Here is a 19,008-nt window from a genome sequence, read left to right on the forward strand (position 1 = left end):
CTTCCCTGTTAATATGGCAGGTGCCACAAATATTGCAGTAAATGAAATAATTTGAGGTGGGTCCTAGTAGTGTTTTACATTCATAATGATTTCATATGCTCAGTCAGTTGTTGAAATCCCTTAAATTATGTGCATTTGGGGTCAGTCTGGTTTTTAGAGTTACTAGGAAGCACAGATCAGCTTCCAGTTTTCTTGTTTGTATTAATGGCATTACTATTCCCTTAGGCACCTAGATTGGAAAACTTTTGTCATCTTTGACTTATTCCTGTCCGTCACTTGTCAGACTCAGTAAATAATTTGTTTATAAGTCTCTGAAAGGCCATTCATACCCATCTTGTACTCTTCATTTTTATTGCAACAAACCTAGTGAATATAATGCTTAGTTAACTGTCTGTCCATCTGCCCATCCATCCATCCATCCATCCATCCATTTAAGCCTTGTGAATCTTATAACCTTCCTATTCAAAAAAAGATTTGAAAGACAATAAGGAGGAACATTGTAAACCTGGATTAAATGGAAACACAGTAGGCCTAAATCAATTGTTCTCAACTTTAGATGCATTAGCATCAATGGAGAACTTTTGAAAAATACTGATACTCAGAACAACTCACAGAGATTTGGCTTCCCATGGTCTAGAGCTCCCTCGGTTATTCTAATGTGCAGCCAGGTTGGGAACTGTGGAATTGAAAATGATGGCGTAGCTGTTACCGGCCACTTGATATGAGCTGATTACAACCTTAGAATGATGTGTATGGAATATATCATGAGGGATATATGCTCTGTTAAATATATCTAATTGACTGACAAAATATTTTCCCCCAGAGTTAAATTCAAAAAGTAACACAGTTGTGTTCCAGTAATGCAATAATAGCTACCCTTTACTAAATGGTTGCCATGTGCTAAGCATTATCAGTTAAAGGAATTGACTCTTTTAAGTCTCACCAGACACATATAATGCGAGCATATTATTTACCTAACTAGAGGCCCGGTGCACAAAATTCGTGTGTGTGGGGGGGTGCGGGGGGTTGTGTCCCTCAGCCCAGCCTGCACCCTCTCCAATCTGGGACATCCCTCTCACAAACCTGGACTGCTGGCTGCCAACTGCTCGCCTGCCTGTCTGCCTGATTGCCCCTAACTGCTTCTGCCTGCCAGCCTGATCACACCCTAACCCAGGGTTGGGCAAACTTTTTGACTCAAGGGCCACAATGGGTTCTTAAACTGGACCAGAGGGCCGGAACAAAAGCATGGATGGAGTGTTTGTGTGAACTAATATAAATTCAAAGTAAACATCATTACATAAAAGGGTACGGTCTTTTTTTTTTAGTTTTATTCATTTCAAACGGACCTGATCCAGCCCGTGGGCCATAATTTGCCCTAACCACTCCCCTGCCAGCCTGATTGATGCCTAACTGCTCCCCTGCTGGCCTTATTGCCCTAAACTGCCCTTCCCTGCAGGCTTGCTCACCCCTAACTGCCCTCCCCTGCAGGCCTGCTCACCGCTAACTGCCCTCCCCTGCCAGCCTGGTTGCCCCAACTGCTGTCCCCTACCGGCCATCTTGTGGCAGCCATCTTGTGTGTTGGAGTGATGGTCAATTTGCATATTACTCTTTTATTAGATAGGATATTTCAGATGAGGACACAGGGATGTTGATAACTTAAGTAAATTTCCAGCTTTTGGATTCAGGCTGCCTAATAGCCAATGCCAGTGCTTGACTCTGTCATAGTTTACCCTGACCAGTACTCAGAACAGCATCAGACATAATAAGATATTTAATAAGGGTTTTTGTATTGAGATAATGATCATCTCAGATTCGGAAATGTGTTTCTGTAATGCCAACATTGATAATAATACCTCATGGTAACTTGGTGTAATGAAGTTCAAAAGGTCTGAGTATGAATGCCAGCTCTGTCGTGTAGTAATTGTGTGACCATAAGCAGGGCACTGGGAGCTAGTTTCCTCACTGTAAATGAAAAGTGGTCATAGGGAACTCAGAGTTGTTGTGAGGACTAAGTCACACACCAAACAGAAAATATCCAGCATGGTAAATGGCTCCAATAAGCCCTCAGTAAATACCTATTACAGAAAATTAAAAATCTCTTATCATTTTTATTCTATTAGATTTCTACTTTTTAACATTATTTGAACCAAAAAGATAATTTTAAATTTTCTTTAAACTTTTTTGATGTTTGATGTTTTTTGTTAGTGAAAAGTTGGTAGGCATCCTATTAACAAAGAATTGTTTTGTTTTCTTTTTTGGTAATTATCTAGATCTTTAAAAAAATTAACAAAACAAGAGGAAACACTCTTAACTTTGGGCTGGAAATCAGGAGGGTGGGGGAGGAGAGAAGGAAGAAAGGAAGGTAGAGAGATTCCTTAGATTGCTGATGGAAACATCACCCACAAACCCTTGATTTAGAGCCATGTTGAGGTCCTGGTGGTAGGGAAGGCCCACTTAAGGGATCCTCACCTCTTCCAGAGTTGCACTATGAGTCTCCATGGTAGAGCGATCTCTCTGATCAACTGGACTTTGCTGCAGGATGGGTGTGGCTGAAAGCCTACTACTGTGAATGAACCAGGAGTGTGAACATTAAGATCAAACTTTATTTCAGACAGAAACAGAATGATAAAATGGCATTCTTCTCCATTGCCATTCTATCCCATCTTCTTGCTCTTCCATTCAGGGCTGCTGACAGGATGCTGGGCTATTGTGTGAGACATGGAGATTTTGCCCACTGGTCAAGAGGCCTCACTCTTAGATGTTGGCTGTGCCCCTGCCTCCTGAGGTCGGCCCTTGTACACGCAGGGTCTTAGTTGCTTCTGTAAGTATAGTAAAATTCTGTTAATATGGTGTTATCATTCCACAAGAGAAGAGTGAAGCAACCAGTTGACAAGATGAGACTTGTTCCTGATATCATTGGTTCTTTATTAAAAAGTACAGATAATATTTGAAATGGAATAAAAACTCAGAGGCTCAAATGCATCCAATAACTTGAAGTCGCAGTGTCACATGCCTCCTCAAGCAACTGTAGTTGTTTAAAGCCCTGTCCTGTTTCACTAGCCAGAACACAGCAGTAATTATGAAATGCATGCTTTCCTCATATTAGAAGCAATTAAAGACCATCATATTGTTCTTTTTTTGTAAAAGTCAGCGCTCTTCAATGCCCTAGCAAAAAATGATTCGATGATAAGGTGTGGCTAGAGAGGCATTTCCTCATAAAATTTCTGAAAAAATTTTCCATCACATCTTATGATATTACTTGTCAATTATAAAAAAGATTTCCTTTTATATCACTACTCCTGCTTTCCATTGTTATCATTAAACTCAGAGCTGCTGAAAAGTAAGGATTGCTCATTCTACCATCAGCAACAAATAAACAAACAGAAAACTCCTATTTCAAAGCCTTGTTGCAAAGAGTAGTTAATGAGTAAATAGAATTTGCTGACTTCTGAGAATCACTCTGATTCAGAAAGAGAATTATCAGAATAGCTTTGTGAAGTGGGAGTAACTATTTGATATGACTAGCCCGTTTGGAAACAGAAAGTCAATTAGTTTATTTCCGCCTGTCCTCCCTTTGGCCAGTCTGTCTTTCTTGTTGTCCCTCTTTGACCTCTGGTAGCTTTTATTATTATTTTTGCCCTATTAAGAAGTTCACATTCAGTCTCTTGACTTTCCTTATTTTCACATGTGTTCATGGACCAGATGCCACCGTTTATTCAGAATGGCAAGAATCTATGTATGAAAGTCGATGACATCCATTCTAAGGTACATATTTGTTATTAGAAAAGCAAATTGCAGTAGGCCACAAGGCACATTTGTTTGTCCATTTTCTGTGCTAGTTAAGAAAACTCGTGAAGTTCCCGGGCGATGCACCAAACAAATAAACAAACAAACAAAACAAAAAAAACCAACAACAAAAAAAGAAAGAAAATAAAACTCATTAGGAAGATTCAGAAAGGATTTAGAAATCGGCACACAGTTTTGTGTTGTCCATAGAAATTGATGGTGTCCCCATTGGGAGTCTCACCACTTCTCTCTAGGCTGTTTTGAAGCTTCATGATCTTTGGTGCCTTATATCAGGGTATTTGGACAGTGGTGAAAGGGGATGATGAAGCGTTAAAGAAACACCCATGGCTGCATACATTAATATAAAGCATCAGAGAGATCAAAATCATGAAATATTTTGTTTCCACAGTTGCATTCATTCCATTAACTGGCTTCCAGGGGCGCCCAGGACACTTGCAGGAAGTTGTTTCTGGGAAATCAGTTATCAGGTTAAATGAAAGGCTATTGGGCTCTATCTGGATTTCAGGGATCCAAGAATCATCATTCTCTGTGGGAGTTGGCAGTATATTAGTCATCATAGCTGCAATGAGATCTAAGTCCTGAAATTCAGGAAAGGCAACTGCTACACCTGACAGGGCTGGGGAGGGGAGGATTTCGGCCCTTCTGTCTTCTCTGGTGTCTGTGCAGATGTAGTCTTATCTTCAAAAGAACTTGTTCTCCAACCATTGTGCTTTCCATTCTGTTTTCCTTTATTTTTATGTTTTTCATGGCCATGACCATGCTCATGTTTATGTCTATGGGTTAGGCCATGTTCCCTTTTATGTCCATGGCCAAGACCATTTCTTTTTGTGCCCATGGCCTTGGTCATGGTCACATTTATGACCATGGCCAAGGCCATGTTTTATTTGCTTTTCATGGCCCCAGCCATCCTTGTTCTTTTTCTGAATCCTGATCTTCATCTTAAACAGGTACGATGGAAGTGTGGGGTGGACTTACAGTTATTCCTTCTTTTGTTTCCGCCACTTGTACTGATCAGAAAGGTGAAAGACGTGGAGGTCTTTTCAGCAATGTGGTCTAACCAGGAAGTATTAAGATTAATGCATTACTGTGGAAACCACACCCTCAATGAAGAAAGAAGGGACTGAGACCTGGCAATGCTATCTTGGTTTACAATGCAGCAAGTCTTTAGCAGGTTTTAAATGCTTTGTTAATATTGCAGAAAGGATGAAAATGAATATCTTTTCCTCTTTTGATTGATTTTATAATTTGTGGATATTTCTTAATAATACTCCTCTAAACTATAGAGGTTTTTCTTCATCTGGAAAAATTGGGTGGTTGAACTACATAATACCATGGCACGTTATTTATTAATTGATACTAATTTTATTAGCACAATTGCAGTTTTTATACCAAAAGACCCCAAATGGCTTTATGGACTGAATATATATGCAGCATGTGCCCACAATTACTTTGTTGGGAAGAAACACATTAGAACATATTCACAAGCTTGAAAACCAGCCTTTGTATAATGTCTGTGTTAGACTACATATATACCTATACAGGGCAAAAATCTAAATCAGAAAAAAAAAGATAAGAGGCTACTCGCATTGAAGATCTGGATGATTTCCACCAACATTTCACTACTGGTGAGAACAGGATGATGGAGGCAGTGTTCAGTGGTGCAAAGAGCATGGTCTTTGGAGTCAAATAAGCCAGAGCCTAGTTGTTAGCATCATGTGAACACGGATGACTCTGATTTGACCTACACTTGCATCCGTGCACCACTAGCTTCACTTTTCTCATCTCTAAAATAGGAATAACAGCAGCACCTGCCACAGAGAGTTGTCAAGAGAAAAATATGTGTGAAGTCCTCAGTACAGTGCCTGGAACAGAGCAAGCACTTGATCATGTTATTATCCACTCCAGGATCTCAGCATCTTTGTAATTTTTAGTGTCTCATCCTTGACAATGGGAAAAGTCTTACTTACTTCCCAAGGTTCTCTTAAGAATTGGAAAAGATGATATAAACTAATGCTTCTCACACTTGAATGTGTGTATGAAACCCTGGGGACCATGTTCAAATGCAGATTTGGATTCAGTCGATGTGGAGTGGGGTCTGAGATCTGTATTTCTCCCAAGTCCCTTGGATGGAGGCAGATACCAGTGAAGCATCTCAGGCACATCTTAAAGCCCCAGAGCTGGTATTGGCTCTGCACAGCAGGGGCTTCCCTTCATTAAGAGAGAGCCTCCTGAAGGATGGGACACTGACAAAGGGTGAGATTAGGGGACTGACTGTTGTTTTCCTTTCTAGACATAAAAAGAGAGGTCAGCACAGAAATGTGGGAGTTCTCTCCATTCTAAAAGATAGTCCCCCAATTCATTTAAATAATTGTTTACTTTCAACACACAAATAGGACTTTACAGAATGAGCAAAATTTACCCAAGTTGACTAATTAGAATCATACCTTTCCTGTTGATTGACATTTGACAGTAGACTCAATTGTATTCTCCCAAGGTACCACATAAACATCAGTAGTGCATCTTAGCATTTCCTATCCATGAAAACAAAAGCCAAAAGAGAGAACAGTGTTATTCATGAGATACTTAAACAGGAATAAAATATCAAGTAGATATCCAGGGAATAAGTATAGAATTGTATGACTACTCACTCCATGTTTATTGATCTCGCAACTTTCAGTCAACTCTTTATTACTTTCCTTGGAACATGTGGTTTCCCTGGCTGTGAACTCAATAAAATATGAGTATCCAGCCACCAACTGGAAAATAATTAACACAAAGTAGAACCTTCATTAATATTGTATAATAAATGATATGTTTTTACCCTAAGGGATCTTAGGGGAGAATATTAAAATTTTAATTATACACTGCTCAAATGAAAGGTATACAAATAAAGTACAAATGTTTGACAATTAACTTTTAGTTTGTATGCATGTGTAAAATATTTGGCTGTTGGTTGGTCTTGTTTCCTTTTGTTTAAAAGGAAACAAGGCTACAATATTTATTTTTATACTTTTCTGAGTTTTATTATTCAACAACATTCAAATGCTCAAGTTGTAATAGAATCTAAGAGTCGGAAGAAAAACTTAAACATTTTCTTTAAGTATGCCTTATTGTCATGCCAAGTCCTGAATGAGAAAAAGACTGAGTTAGTGTCACTACAGAAATTGTGGGTTAAATCATGTGATTAGGAAAATTCTTTGGATTTTGTAGTTTGGCTCTCTTAATTGTTTTATATTAAGAAACCATTTTAATCTCTATCAATAGTTTTTTAAAATTGATTTTTAGAGGGAGAGGAAGGAAGAGGGAGAGAGAGAAACATTGATCAGCTGCCTCCTGCATGCCCCTTACTGGGGATCCAGCTCACAACCTGGGCATGAGACCTTACTGGGAATTGAATCCACAAACTTTTGGTGCTCAGGGCGTTGTTCAACCAACTGAGCCACACCGGCCAGTACTGCAGCAACAGTTTTAACCTTTATACAGTGCTATGTCCACAATGAATATTTTGTGGCCCAATTAATTTATTTTTCATATAAAAGAGGCACACTTTATTTATTTAAAAAATTAAACTCATGCTTTTTAAAAATACACTGACTTCAATAAAATTGCACATATGGCTTTTAAAAAGTCATTTCAAATTGCCATATCTTATATCTTTACACTTAAAAAAAAACTACTTGGTAAAAATGACTTTAAATTTTATGTTAAAAAGTTAGCTGATATGGTGAATTTCTAGCCCAAGTTATTCAATACTTGATTCTAGGATCTAAGTGTGTGTGTGTAAAAGAATACATGAATATATCCGTTGACCTGGAGAGATGACTATTATTTTTATAAATGAAGTTACAGCCCTGGTTGGTGTGGCTCAGTTCATTGAGTATCATCCCAGGCACCAAAGGGTCCTGAGTTTGATTCTCAGTCAGGGCACATGCCCAAGTTGTGGGTTTAATTCCAGGTGGGGAGGGGCGGGGCATGACGGAGACAGCAGAGTGATGGTTCTCTTTCCTTCACTCTTTTTCTCTCTCTAAAATCAATAAAAGCGTATTAAGAAATAAAATAATGAAGTCACACGGTAATAGTAGAATCTCGTTTGAAAAAGCAAACCACAACAGTTTTCCCTATCTCTGTGTTTTTTAAAAGCATGGAAAATGTGTGGCGGAGGAAGAGAGCAGGAGAACGAAGTCATAGGAAGAGCTAAGCTCCCCCTCTACTTTTTCTGGCATTGATCTGCTGGGTAAACTTGGTTACATTTTTAAGAAAAATTTCATACTTAACTTTTAAGACTCCACGTATAGGTGTAAATGGGGAGGAAGGTTCTAAGAGGGTTATAGGGTCTATATTTTGGTGATCATAAGTTTTCTTGCTCATTTCAGAATATATCTTAATCCAATTTTCCGTAACAATAATGTTGATAAAAGTAATGTTGCCCAAGAAACTGGACAATATGTGACACAAACCACAACTGATGGCTCAACTCTATTCGGGGTCAAGAAGAAGGAACTAAATAGATGTAAACCTTCCATTTGTGAGCCTCAAGATGGCATCTATATTGCCGTTATTATCAGGTGTCATTCTTATCAAAAGTCTTCCCTGCTCAAACCCATCCTGCTCAACCTTTGTTATTACAGTAGCGATAACCACATACCAAAATAAATTCCAAATGTATTAACAATTTAAATTAAAGAAATAAGCTCAAAAGCTATAAATATGTACCCATCAGGTCTCAAGAGGAAGAAGGCTGTTTTTAGGTGAAAAGCAGAGGGAGAAAACATGTCTAAATTTGTTCAGACAGAAAGGACAACTAATTTTCAAACATCACAGCAAGCAACATAAAAAAATAAAACCTGGGGAAAATATGGTATAAGATTAATATTCTTACACATGTAAAGCCCAACATGAAAAATATGAACAACAGACATGAACAAATATTTCAGAAAAGAAGTTAAAATGGTCATTAAGCCAGAAACAAATGACTATTTTCATTAATAACCAAAGATTAAAAAAACAACAACAATGCAACAGCATTTTTAATCTTCCATATGTTGGCAAAGATAAAAACAGTGGTGATACCTGGTATTGGTTACGTGTGGGAAGCACGCAGCCTCAGTCACTGTTGGTAGGAATAGAACTCAAAGCAAGATGATCAAGGTCCTATAGCCAGGTGCTATGAATGTAAATTGGCATAATTGCAAATAGTTTGGCAACTTGGGAATTTGCATCAGAAGTCTTAGACATACTATACATACGCCTTGACATTTCTAGTACTTTGTTAAAAGAAAAATTCCTGCATGTGCGCACACAGATCCTTGAAGTATATTCATCTGAGCAAAGACAGGGAGGAATATAGACAACAGTGGGGACAGCGGTGGCAGAGGCAGGGCAAAATAAAAGGCCAATGACAGAAATCACATCATTCACAGGTGCAACTGGAGAATTTAAGAAATATCTGGCATCTGAAACCATCTTGAAATGGACATGCATCCAAATAGGACTAAATATGCAAAGCCAAGGCAAGACCAAATCTGTAAAATGAATCTTTGGCAAAAATTGGTCATTTGACAAATTCATCAAATGGTAAATGGACTTCCAGTAACTTGGCTGCTTCTAGCAGGGCTTCCTTGAATAATCATGTCAGAACAGCCAAATTGTTCTCTTTAAATGTAGAAACCAGTAAAGATTCATCTTTTGTAAGTAAGTTTGAGATTCTCAGCATATTTCAAATTGACTTGGCAAGAGAAGGAATGTCAGTTCCCTTCAATTAACAGCACTACGTGTTATTCCCCGGGCATCCTTAGCATAAACAAATATACATCATGCTTGTATGTTGATTCATTAACTTACAGAGAACTGTAAGTATATGGAGACTAGATAGTCATGTAAAAAATGAGTGGTTCTCTCCTGACAGCAAACCTCTGATATGCAATATATGGTGGAGCAGAGGGTATTCCTGCATCAAGAATAAGGGAGATTCACAAGAAAGCAGAAATATGAAGTGAGAAGAAAAGCTGACAAACACAATAGCATTAAGGGATGTGGGTGGGTAAGAGAGCAACCAAGGGACTTGTATGCATTCCTTTAAGCATAACCCATGGACACAGAAACTAAGGGGGTAAGGGCATGTGCTGGGGGTGGGAGTGGCCTGAGAGAGTTTAATGGGGGAAAAAGAAGACATTTGTACTACTTTAGACTATAAAGAATTTAAATTAAAAAAAAGAATACAATGATTGGTGTACCATGTGAGTACACCACTAACATGGGTCATGTGCCTATGAAATGAGGGAGAAAGGTTGTGGTGTCAGGGGCAGGAATAAGTGCCTGAGTAGGAGAGAGAGCAAAGTGTCAGTTTTGACTTACTTTAATACCATTTGGTTAGGTTTCCCCTGCAGTAGTGAAACTAATACAGGAAATTAGAAGATGACAATAAACAGCCCATTGTGCCATCACCTAAAACCACCACTGTGAATAGTTGGAGGCATTTGTTTCCTTTCAGTATTATTTACTGTACTTTTTATAACACACCTGACAACAGAACGTATAGTCAATTTTATGGTCTCTTTTTTCCCCACTGCATATTTTAACACAAGGCATTTCTCACATCAAGAACTCCTCACAAAGATATTTTAAAATTGCTTCTTGATACTCTATTTTAAGGATATGCCACACATTATTTGATCATTTCTATATTATTGATCAGTTTTGACAGTTTACCATGTTGTCTTTTATAGTTAAAGCTGCAATGAGTATCATTGTCTATAAGACTCTATTTTAAATTTCTAGAAATTCAATTACTGAGCCAAAAGTGTGAATTGTTATAAATGAAGTACCCCTCCCCACCATCAGATTATGTTGGTTTGCTGAAACAGTTTGGTTCTATTTTGATTACTTTTGTTGGTTCTATTTTGTTCACATTTAGGGAGGCCAGTTTTGAGGTTTATAATAAGAATCTGCCCATGAATAGATTATTCAGATGCTGTTAGAGTTGGAAGAAATTTGGGCTCTTCTCACCCAGCCACTCATTTTACAAATGGGGCACAAGACTGAGTGAGTCTGAATGACAGCTCTGAGTTACCCAGGACATGAGGGCTGAGGCTCTGGTAGAACTGTGTCTCCTGACCCCCAGACTAGGATGCTCCTTATCTATATACAGGGCATGGAAGGAAAGATGAAGCCCTAGATGTACATTTGTGGGCTGAAAGGACACCTAGGGAGGGGGAAGTGACCTGGAGGTGAGAGTGAAGAGAGTCTGGGTGATGATAGACTGACATGTGGCTGATCCCAAGGCACTAAGTGATGCTACAACAAGAAACCACTCTAGAAAGGCAGAGAATAAGAGTAGCTTTTCCTTGCCCTACATTTTATTAATTATATAAATTTGCTAGAATTTATAAAACACTTTAAAGTTTGAGAAGATAATGTACTGACATATATTATCTCTCTTTTTGTGTTCCATTTATTTATGCATTCACTGGCAGCTCCTTGTATGTGCCCTGACCGGGGATCGAACCTACAACCTTGGCATATAGGACAATTCTCTAACCAACTGAGCTCGCCAAGGCTTGACATATATAATCTTATTTGAGTCTCACCCGAGTCATTTACAGACAGAAAATAGAATGTTCTAAATGACTTGTGCAATATGACATAGCAAGAATGTAGTGAGGTTGAGACTTGACATTCAATTCCTTTTACCAGGTATACTATTTCCCAACCCAAGATCAGTGGCAATATTAGTAAGCAGTTTGCACATAGACTATAATATCATGATTTTTGTAGCTTAATTTACATACCTTGAATGTTGCTCTGTGCACAATGTCAATCTTGAAATAGAAAGTTGCATTATTCTCTGCATTAAGCTTTGAAATGGAATGATTCAGAGCATCCTTCATATCTGAGCTGTCAACAGGTATCTCTACGGGGCAGCCAAAGCAACCTGTCATGGAATTCTTCCCTGAAAGAAGAAGCAGGTTTTAAGTTAGTGTGTGTACTGAAGGAGCTGTCTAGCCTAGTACCTCTCCTGCACATTGTCCAGCACTCATTTATATGGGGCCATGTGCAGCCTAAAGGCCAATAGTGAGTGGGTAGAGGTTGTCTGTGTGACCTTCACCTTACTGCCTGCCCTCTTTTCCTCTCCTCAAAGTCAAGAGCATTTAGGGAAACCTTCCATCAGAAGGTGTTAGTACACTTTCAATATCAATGTGCTGCACTGTTCCTGAGTTATTGCATTTTTCAAAGAAAGTGTAAGGAAGCAACGCTTAATTTAACAGAATGATTCTCTAGTGGGAAAATTTTAAATCCTCTGATTCTGGTGAGCAGGGAGCTTCAATGATGCTTCTCACTGTGGAATGTATGCAAATATCTTCCAAGTATGAGTAAAGCCAACTCTTGGTATAAAAAACACTGGCTTGACCATAAACTTGCACTATCTCGCTTTCCCCACATTATAATATGCAGGGGAAAAAGTATTTAATTGAAAGGATTTTATTCTGAGTTATTAAATAGGAGATACAGCTTCCCCAATTTATAACACCTGAGGTAGTGACATCTTATACACAAGGAAGACCAGCTGACATTGCATCTGAAGTTCAGCTTTGCCCAAAGAACAAAATCTTTCCTACTGTCACCATATTTCCTCTGGCCACTTGCAGAGCAGTCCCAACTGCATCATCTACAGCACAGCACAGCAGAAATGGGGTACAGCAGTAAGGTTTGTTGATTATGTCATGGGACCTTAAGCACAATTCCTATAAAAACACCTAGCCAGTTGTCTGGGATCAACATGTACTACTAGAGGACAAACATGTATTATTGCATACTTGGTAAAATCTGACACTTCTGTGAGAAGGAAGCAATTCTTAGCTGAGGATCCACGTATGCAAGATCTGTACATTCACCGGTATCCTAGTTTTTAAAAGGAAAATAAGTTAAAAATGTTCTTAAGAACTTTTAAAGTAAACAACTAGTAACATTAAATATAGGATGTTGACTTCACATAGAAAACAAAACAAAACATAATTCCATTGCCAAAGAGAGAATAAGAAACTATTAGGTATTAGCATTAACATCAATAAATGTATTTACACAAACACATGAAATAAGATAACAAGAATACCTAGTATTGAAATAATAATCATATAGCCCAGCCAGCATGGCTCAGTGGTTTAGCATCAACCTATGAACCAGGAGGTCATGGTTCGATTCCCAATCAGGGCATATGCCCAGGTTGCATGCTTGATCCCTAGTGTGGGTGTGCAAGAGACAGCTGATCAATGGTTCTCTCACTCATTGATGTTTCTATCTCTTTTCCCCTTCCCTTCCTCTCTGAAATCGATAAAAATATATTTAACAAATAAAATATTTGAATGGGTAAAATTTCTTTTTAAAGGACAATGAATTCCAGCCCAGCCCATGTGACTCAGTGGTTGAGCATCAACACAGGAACCAAGAGATCACATTTAGATTCCTGGTCAGGGCACATGCCTGGGTTGTGGGCTGGATGCCCAGAGTGGGGTGTGCAAGAGGTAGTTGATTATGTTCCTCTCTCATTGATATTTCTACCTCTCTATCACTCTCCCATCCTCTCTTTCTAAAAATAAATAAAAACATTTTTAAAAAGAGAAAGGCAATGACTTCCACATTAAGTTAAAAACAAAATTAATGTATTACATTTTCAAGGATAATATCTTGTAATATAAAAGATAAAGGTAGATTAAACATAATGGATGATCAAAACTATATGAAGTGCCCTAATTGGTTTGGCTCAGTTGATAGAGTGTCGGCCTGCAGACTGAAAGGTCCCAGGTTCGATTCAGGTCAAGGGTATATACCTTGGTTGGAGGCACATCCCTAGTAGGGGGTGTGCAGGAGGCAGCTGATTGATGTTTCTCTCTCATTGATTTTTCTAACTCTCTATCCCTCTCCCTTCCTCTCTGTAAAAAATCAATAAAATATATTTTTAAAAAACTATATGAAGAAAATATGAACAGAAAAAGGATCTAGAGTATTATTAATATTGGACAAAGAAACGTCAAGGTAACAAAAAAAACTCATGATGGTAGTAAAGAAGATAATTTTGTTTTTATAAAGATATAGTCTAGAAGCATAGAGTGAAAATACATGAAGCAGAAATTAGATATATATGTATAGAAATAGATTAAAATAATGGTGGTGGAGAATTTTATGTAGAACCTTAAATTTAAGATAGATCAAATGGATTTAAAAATAAATAAAATAATAGAAAATGAATAAAATAATAAAAAAGTATTTAGGTGGTATCTTCATATGATCCATATGACTTAAATGATATTTTTATAAGTATGGCACAGGTATTTTAAAGTGCTTTTACATTAGGTTACACTAAGGCTCAATAAATTTCTAAAATGAAACAATACTGGCATGTCCTTTGACCTCAGCACCAAAAGAAAAGAATTCCTAAAAATACATTTAAACAAATAAACAAGAAACTAACTACTTGGAAATGTAAACACATTTACCTAAATAGTCAGGGTCTTCTTTGGATAAGGAAAAATATAAGAAACAAAATAAGAAAACTGAGAACTTTATATAATGTTGACAGAGCAGCAATTGGAATTAAACTCATGGCTTTCGTAATTTAAAAAGAGAGAGGCAAGAAACAAACAAAACAACCTCAAACCGAGGTGTTTACATCAGGAAGTTAGAAAAAGAAAAAGAATAATAAATAGCCTTAAGCAAAACAAAAAAGGAGAAAACAATAAAGCAAAATGGTTGAACTAGAAAACTGAAAGCATTAGCATTAGTAAATGAATCCAAATGCTCATTCTTGGGATAAGGAAAAAATCAAATGCAAAAAAAAAAAAAAAAAAGGCATTATAGCAAAGGAACAAAGAAGCTAAAAATATAAGAGAATAATTATGAACAAGTGTATGTTACTTTAAATCCCAAAGAAATGAATACTTTTCTGGAAAACTATAAATAACCAACGCTGACTTAAACACAAGAACAAATTTGAATGGATCAATAACTGAAGAACAGAATGCTATCAGTACTCTCAAATTCCATTCCATTTCTCACCTCCAGACAACATAGATGTTTTATAGATGAATAATTTTTATAATTGAATAAATATTTAGTTCCTTCCTATGTAAACTGTTTCTGAATATAGAAAATAGTCGCAAACTACCCAAGTCAAAAAATAGTGGCTAACCACCTAACTAAAAAAATAGAAGGCAGCAGGAAAAGATGAAGTCCAAATATGACATGGACTGACTCCATAAATAAGCCATAGAAATGAGTCTATAGGTGCTCAGCAGAGCTGTTGAGGTCAAGACAGTGTGGCCATCACTCATTCATAGGGTCACCAGGGGTCAGAGCTGACTCAACTGCATGTAACACATACCTGACTCATTCTAGAAGACTATAATCTGGATGCCAAAACCTGAAAAAATAGAATGCACACACAACCACACCCAGAAAATTGTGAAACCACTTTCACTTAGGAATAAAGATGTAGAGTTCTTAAACTAAAAATAAAATCCAAATGCATATTTAAAGAATAATTAACACTAAGCAAAGAGAATTTATGAACCTAGAGGTAACTATTAGGAAAGTTGTCAAAACAACATAACAGATTAAATTAGAAATGATGTTTCAATACATAAAGTATTTGCTAAATTCTAACGCAAATTTCTCTTTTTTCTTAAATTAAAAATATTTGTTGGGGTGACATTGGTTAATTATATAGGTTTCAAGTGTACAATTCTATAATACATCACCTGTATATTGTATTGAGTGTTTACTACCCAAAGTCAAGTCTCCTTCTGTCATCACTTATCCCCCCTTTATCTTCTACTTTCCCCCATCCCCTTTCTCTCTGGTAATCAGTGTCTGTGAGTTTTTGGGGTTTTGTTTTTTTGCTTAATTCTTTCATCTTTCTCACCTAACCCCACAACTTGTCTCCCCTCTGACAGCTGTCAGTCTGTTCTCTGTATCTATGAGTCTGTTAACACCAATTTCTTATTTAAAAACAAACAAAAAAACTTCTTTAAAATCAGGAATGCAAGGATGCTTCTTTAATATGACAAGAATGCCTACCTGGAACCCATACCAAATATTATAAATAACAAAATTGTAGAGGCTTTCACAATAAAATCAGGAATGAAACATAAATGTGTGCGGAATATCTCTGGATGTTTGGTCAATTCACTGAGACACAGAACAAAACATAAACATTGGAAAAGAGGAGATAGAATAATATCTTATTTTACACCTAGAATAATCAAAAGAATGAATGCAAAGGTTTTAGAGTTAATCAGAGCTCACTCTCTGAATATAATGTAAATATATCTAAATTGATACATTCATATAAAAATAATATTAAAAAGAATAAATGAAAAGCAAAATTTCTTCAGAGCAATAATCAAAAATAAACAAACAAAAAAACACCCCTACAAAACCTAGAAATAACTTCAGTGAGCAATGTTCTGGATATATAAATAAAATCACACAACTTTTAGAAGTTTGAAATAAAACTTGACTAAGTATAGATGTATGCCAAGTTCTTAACTGAAAAGAGAAAATGTAGTACATACATAAATTCTTCTTAAATTAATTTAAATATATTTTTATTGATTTCAGAGAGGAAGGGAGAGGGAGAGAGAGATAGAAACACCAATGATGAGAGAGACTCATTGAATTGGCTGCCTCCTGCACATCCCCTACTGGGGATGGAGCCCACAACCTGAGCATATGCCCTTGACCAGAATCGAACCCCAAACCCGTCAGTCCGCAGTCCAATGCTCTATCCACTGAGACAAACTGGCCAGGGCTTCTTTAATTAATTTAGAAATGTAATGTAATTCCAATCTATATGACAAAGTAAGTTTTTCTTACAAACTTATTCTAAGGTTAGCTAATTATATTGAGCATCTTTTCATGTGTTTAATGACTATTTGTATATCTTCTTTAGAGAAATGTTTATTTTAAAGTTCTTTGCTCATTTGAAAATTAGGTTGATTATCTTTTTGTTGTTGTATTATAGGAGTTATTTATATATTGCATATTTAATTCTTATCAGATAAATGATGCAAATAATTTCTCCCATTTTCCGGGGTGTCTTTTCACTCTCTTAATAGTATCCTTTTAACTTTTCTCCCAATTATAAAATAAATAGATGCTTGATTAGAAACATTGGCAAGTACTAAAGAGTATCAAAAAGTATAAAGAATCAAAAAAAGCACCCATAATTCCAACTGAAAGTTAACTATGTTTTATATTTTTGCATATTTTTTTCATCACTTAATATTTTTTTATGAGTTTGCTTGAGGCAAACTGACAACATATGACAGGGAGCAAGACCTCAAATGCTCCCCTCCATCACTTTTGTTGTTGTTGTTAATCCTCACCTGAAGATATTTTCCCATTGACTTTAGAGAGAGTGTAGAGAAAGGGAAAGACAGAGAGAAACATCGATATGAGAGGAACACATCCATAGGTTGCCCCTTGCATGCGCCCTGACTAGGGCCTGGCTCAGGCCAGAGAGGAGCTTGCAACCCAGTAACGTGCCCTTGATCAAAAATGAACCTGGGCCCCTTTGCTCCTCAGTCTGACGCTCTATCCACTGAACCAAACTAGCCAGGGCCCCTCCATCACTTTTGATATTTACATTTATTTTATATATTTAAATGAATATGTATCTATAATTTAATATATATTTTAACTTACCATATTATTACCATTTTATTAAGTCACTAAAAATCTGTAAACATACTTTTAATGGCTGCATATATTCTACTGTGTGGACATACTGTAACTTATTTAAACATTCCCTAATGTTGAAAACATTTCCAACATATTAATAATAATGCTGATAAAAATAACGCATATTAATAATAATAATACTAACAATAATCTTTCTGTCTGGGTTTCTCATTTTCTTCCCACAGAATAGAATTGTAGAAGTAGAACAACAGACTAAAGGGCTTGAAGCAATCCCTTGCTTAAAGAAGTTTTCTGCTACAATACAAATATCCCTGGGATGGTCATTGTGCTTTAGGCATCTGCAATGCACTAACTACTGCCACCTTGTGATCCTCTCTTGTAGCATAATTTTGGCTCTGATAAAGTGGTGGGGGTTCAGGATGCGTTATCTATACATATAAAGAGGTAATATGCTAATTTGTCCATGAGGGTGTCCCCATAATGACCACTTTGCATATTGATGCATGCTCAGCAGGGGGTGGGCGGCTGGAGCCAAGTTCCCTGGGTTCTGAGGAGAGTGCCTGACAGGAGCACCAACTGCAAACAAGGAAGAGGAAGCGGCCATAGGGAGCTCTTCCAATCCCCCTGCACGGACACCCTACCCCAGCCCCTACATCCCCGGGGGGACAGGAAGGCTGACCAGACGGGGAGAAGACCCAGCCTCAGGGGTAGTTGCAGCTCGCACCTCTGACTCCTGATCTCTTCCCCGTCACCCCCTCCAGGGGCGCCCACAACAATAGCATGATGGCGACCACCCATCAGCACCCCAGGGCCCCCGGCCCGTCACAGCCGGCCCCTCCACTGGGGCTGGGTATGCCTCTCCTCCCTACAACTCCAGACCCAGGTGGAGGCAGGCCTGCGCGGCCCCGAGGGTCAGACCCCGCCCCCCCAGCAGCGCCTTCTTTGCAGAGGAAGTAAGCTGAACCGCCCTCCTAGCCCACGTGGCTCTGCCCTAGCCCGCCCCCACCCCACCCCCGCCCCTGTTTCCGGTTGATTGGAGCTCAGCCCTGAGCAAGTACAGCTGCAAAACAGCCACATACAATTTAAAGAATGGCGCCAAGTGGGAAGGTTTGACAGTTACTCCCCCTTCAGCCTCACCACCCCCCTAGTGCCCCCCTAACTCCCTGCCCCACAGCAGCGCCTCCAGGGAAGACCACCACTACAGGACTGCTGGCCAGAGCCCGCCCCTCCGAGGCCTGTGGAACCATCTGCAAAGCTTCCATAGCTACAGTCTCAGGAAACAATCATGCCCTCCTCCCCTAATCAGCACCTGCTACCTGCGAGGGTATCCGTGGGCTTAAAAATAACAATCCCTTCCCGTTTAGACATCACTTACTTGATGAAACATTTTTAGGTTTATTATCTCAGAACCTCCTCATGACAACCCAGTGAGATAGGTGGAGATTACAATTCCCATGGTATATGTGTATGTATTCAGAAATGAAGCTCAGAGAGGAAAAGTATCAA

The 19,008-nt window shown here is 38.1% G+C and overlaps 1 protein-coding gene across 1 annotated transcript in view; it reads right to left on the reverse strand.

The window, feature by feature from the left end:
* Positions 1-2,589: 2,589 nt before the first annotated feature.
* LOC139004013 (kininogen-2-like) overlaps positions 2,590-19,008 on the reverse strand; it is a 33,943-nt gene continuing 17,524 nt past the window's right edge. Inside the window, exons 6-10 of the mRNA XM_070406612.1 lie at positions 12,621-12,705; positions 11,595-11,755; positions 6,456-6,563; positions 6,252-6,338; positions 2,590-2,819 (exon numbers count right to left, since the gene is read on the reverse strand). Of these exons, the coding sequence (XP_070262713.1) occupies positions 2,739-2,819; positions 6,252-6,338; positions 6,456-6,563; positions 11,595-11,755; positions 12,621-12,705 (522 nt within the window). The 3' untranslated portion in view covers positions 2,590-2,738. The remainder of the gene's footprint in view (positions 2,820-6,251; positions 6,339-6,455; positions 6,564-11,594; positions 11,756-12,620; positions 12,706-19,008) is intronic.

Source organism: Myotis yumanensis, unplaced genomic scaffold, assembly GCF_028538775.1.
Source record: "Myotis yumanensis isolate MYYU_CA2020_CCGP unplaced genomic scaffold, mMyoYum1.0.hap1 SCAF_2, whole genome shotgun sequence".
Classification (NCBI taxonomy): Eukaryota; Metazoa; Chordata; class Mammalia; order Chiroptera; family Vespertilionidae; genus Myotis; species Myotis yumanensis.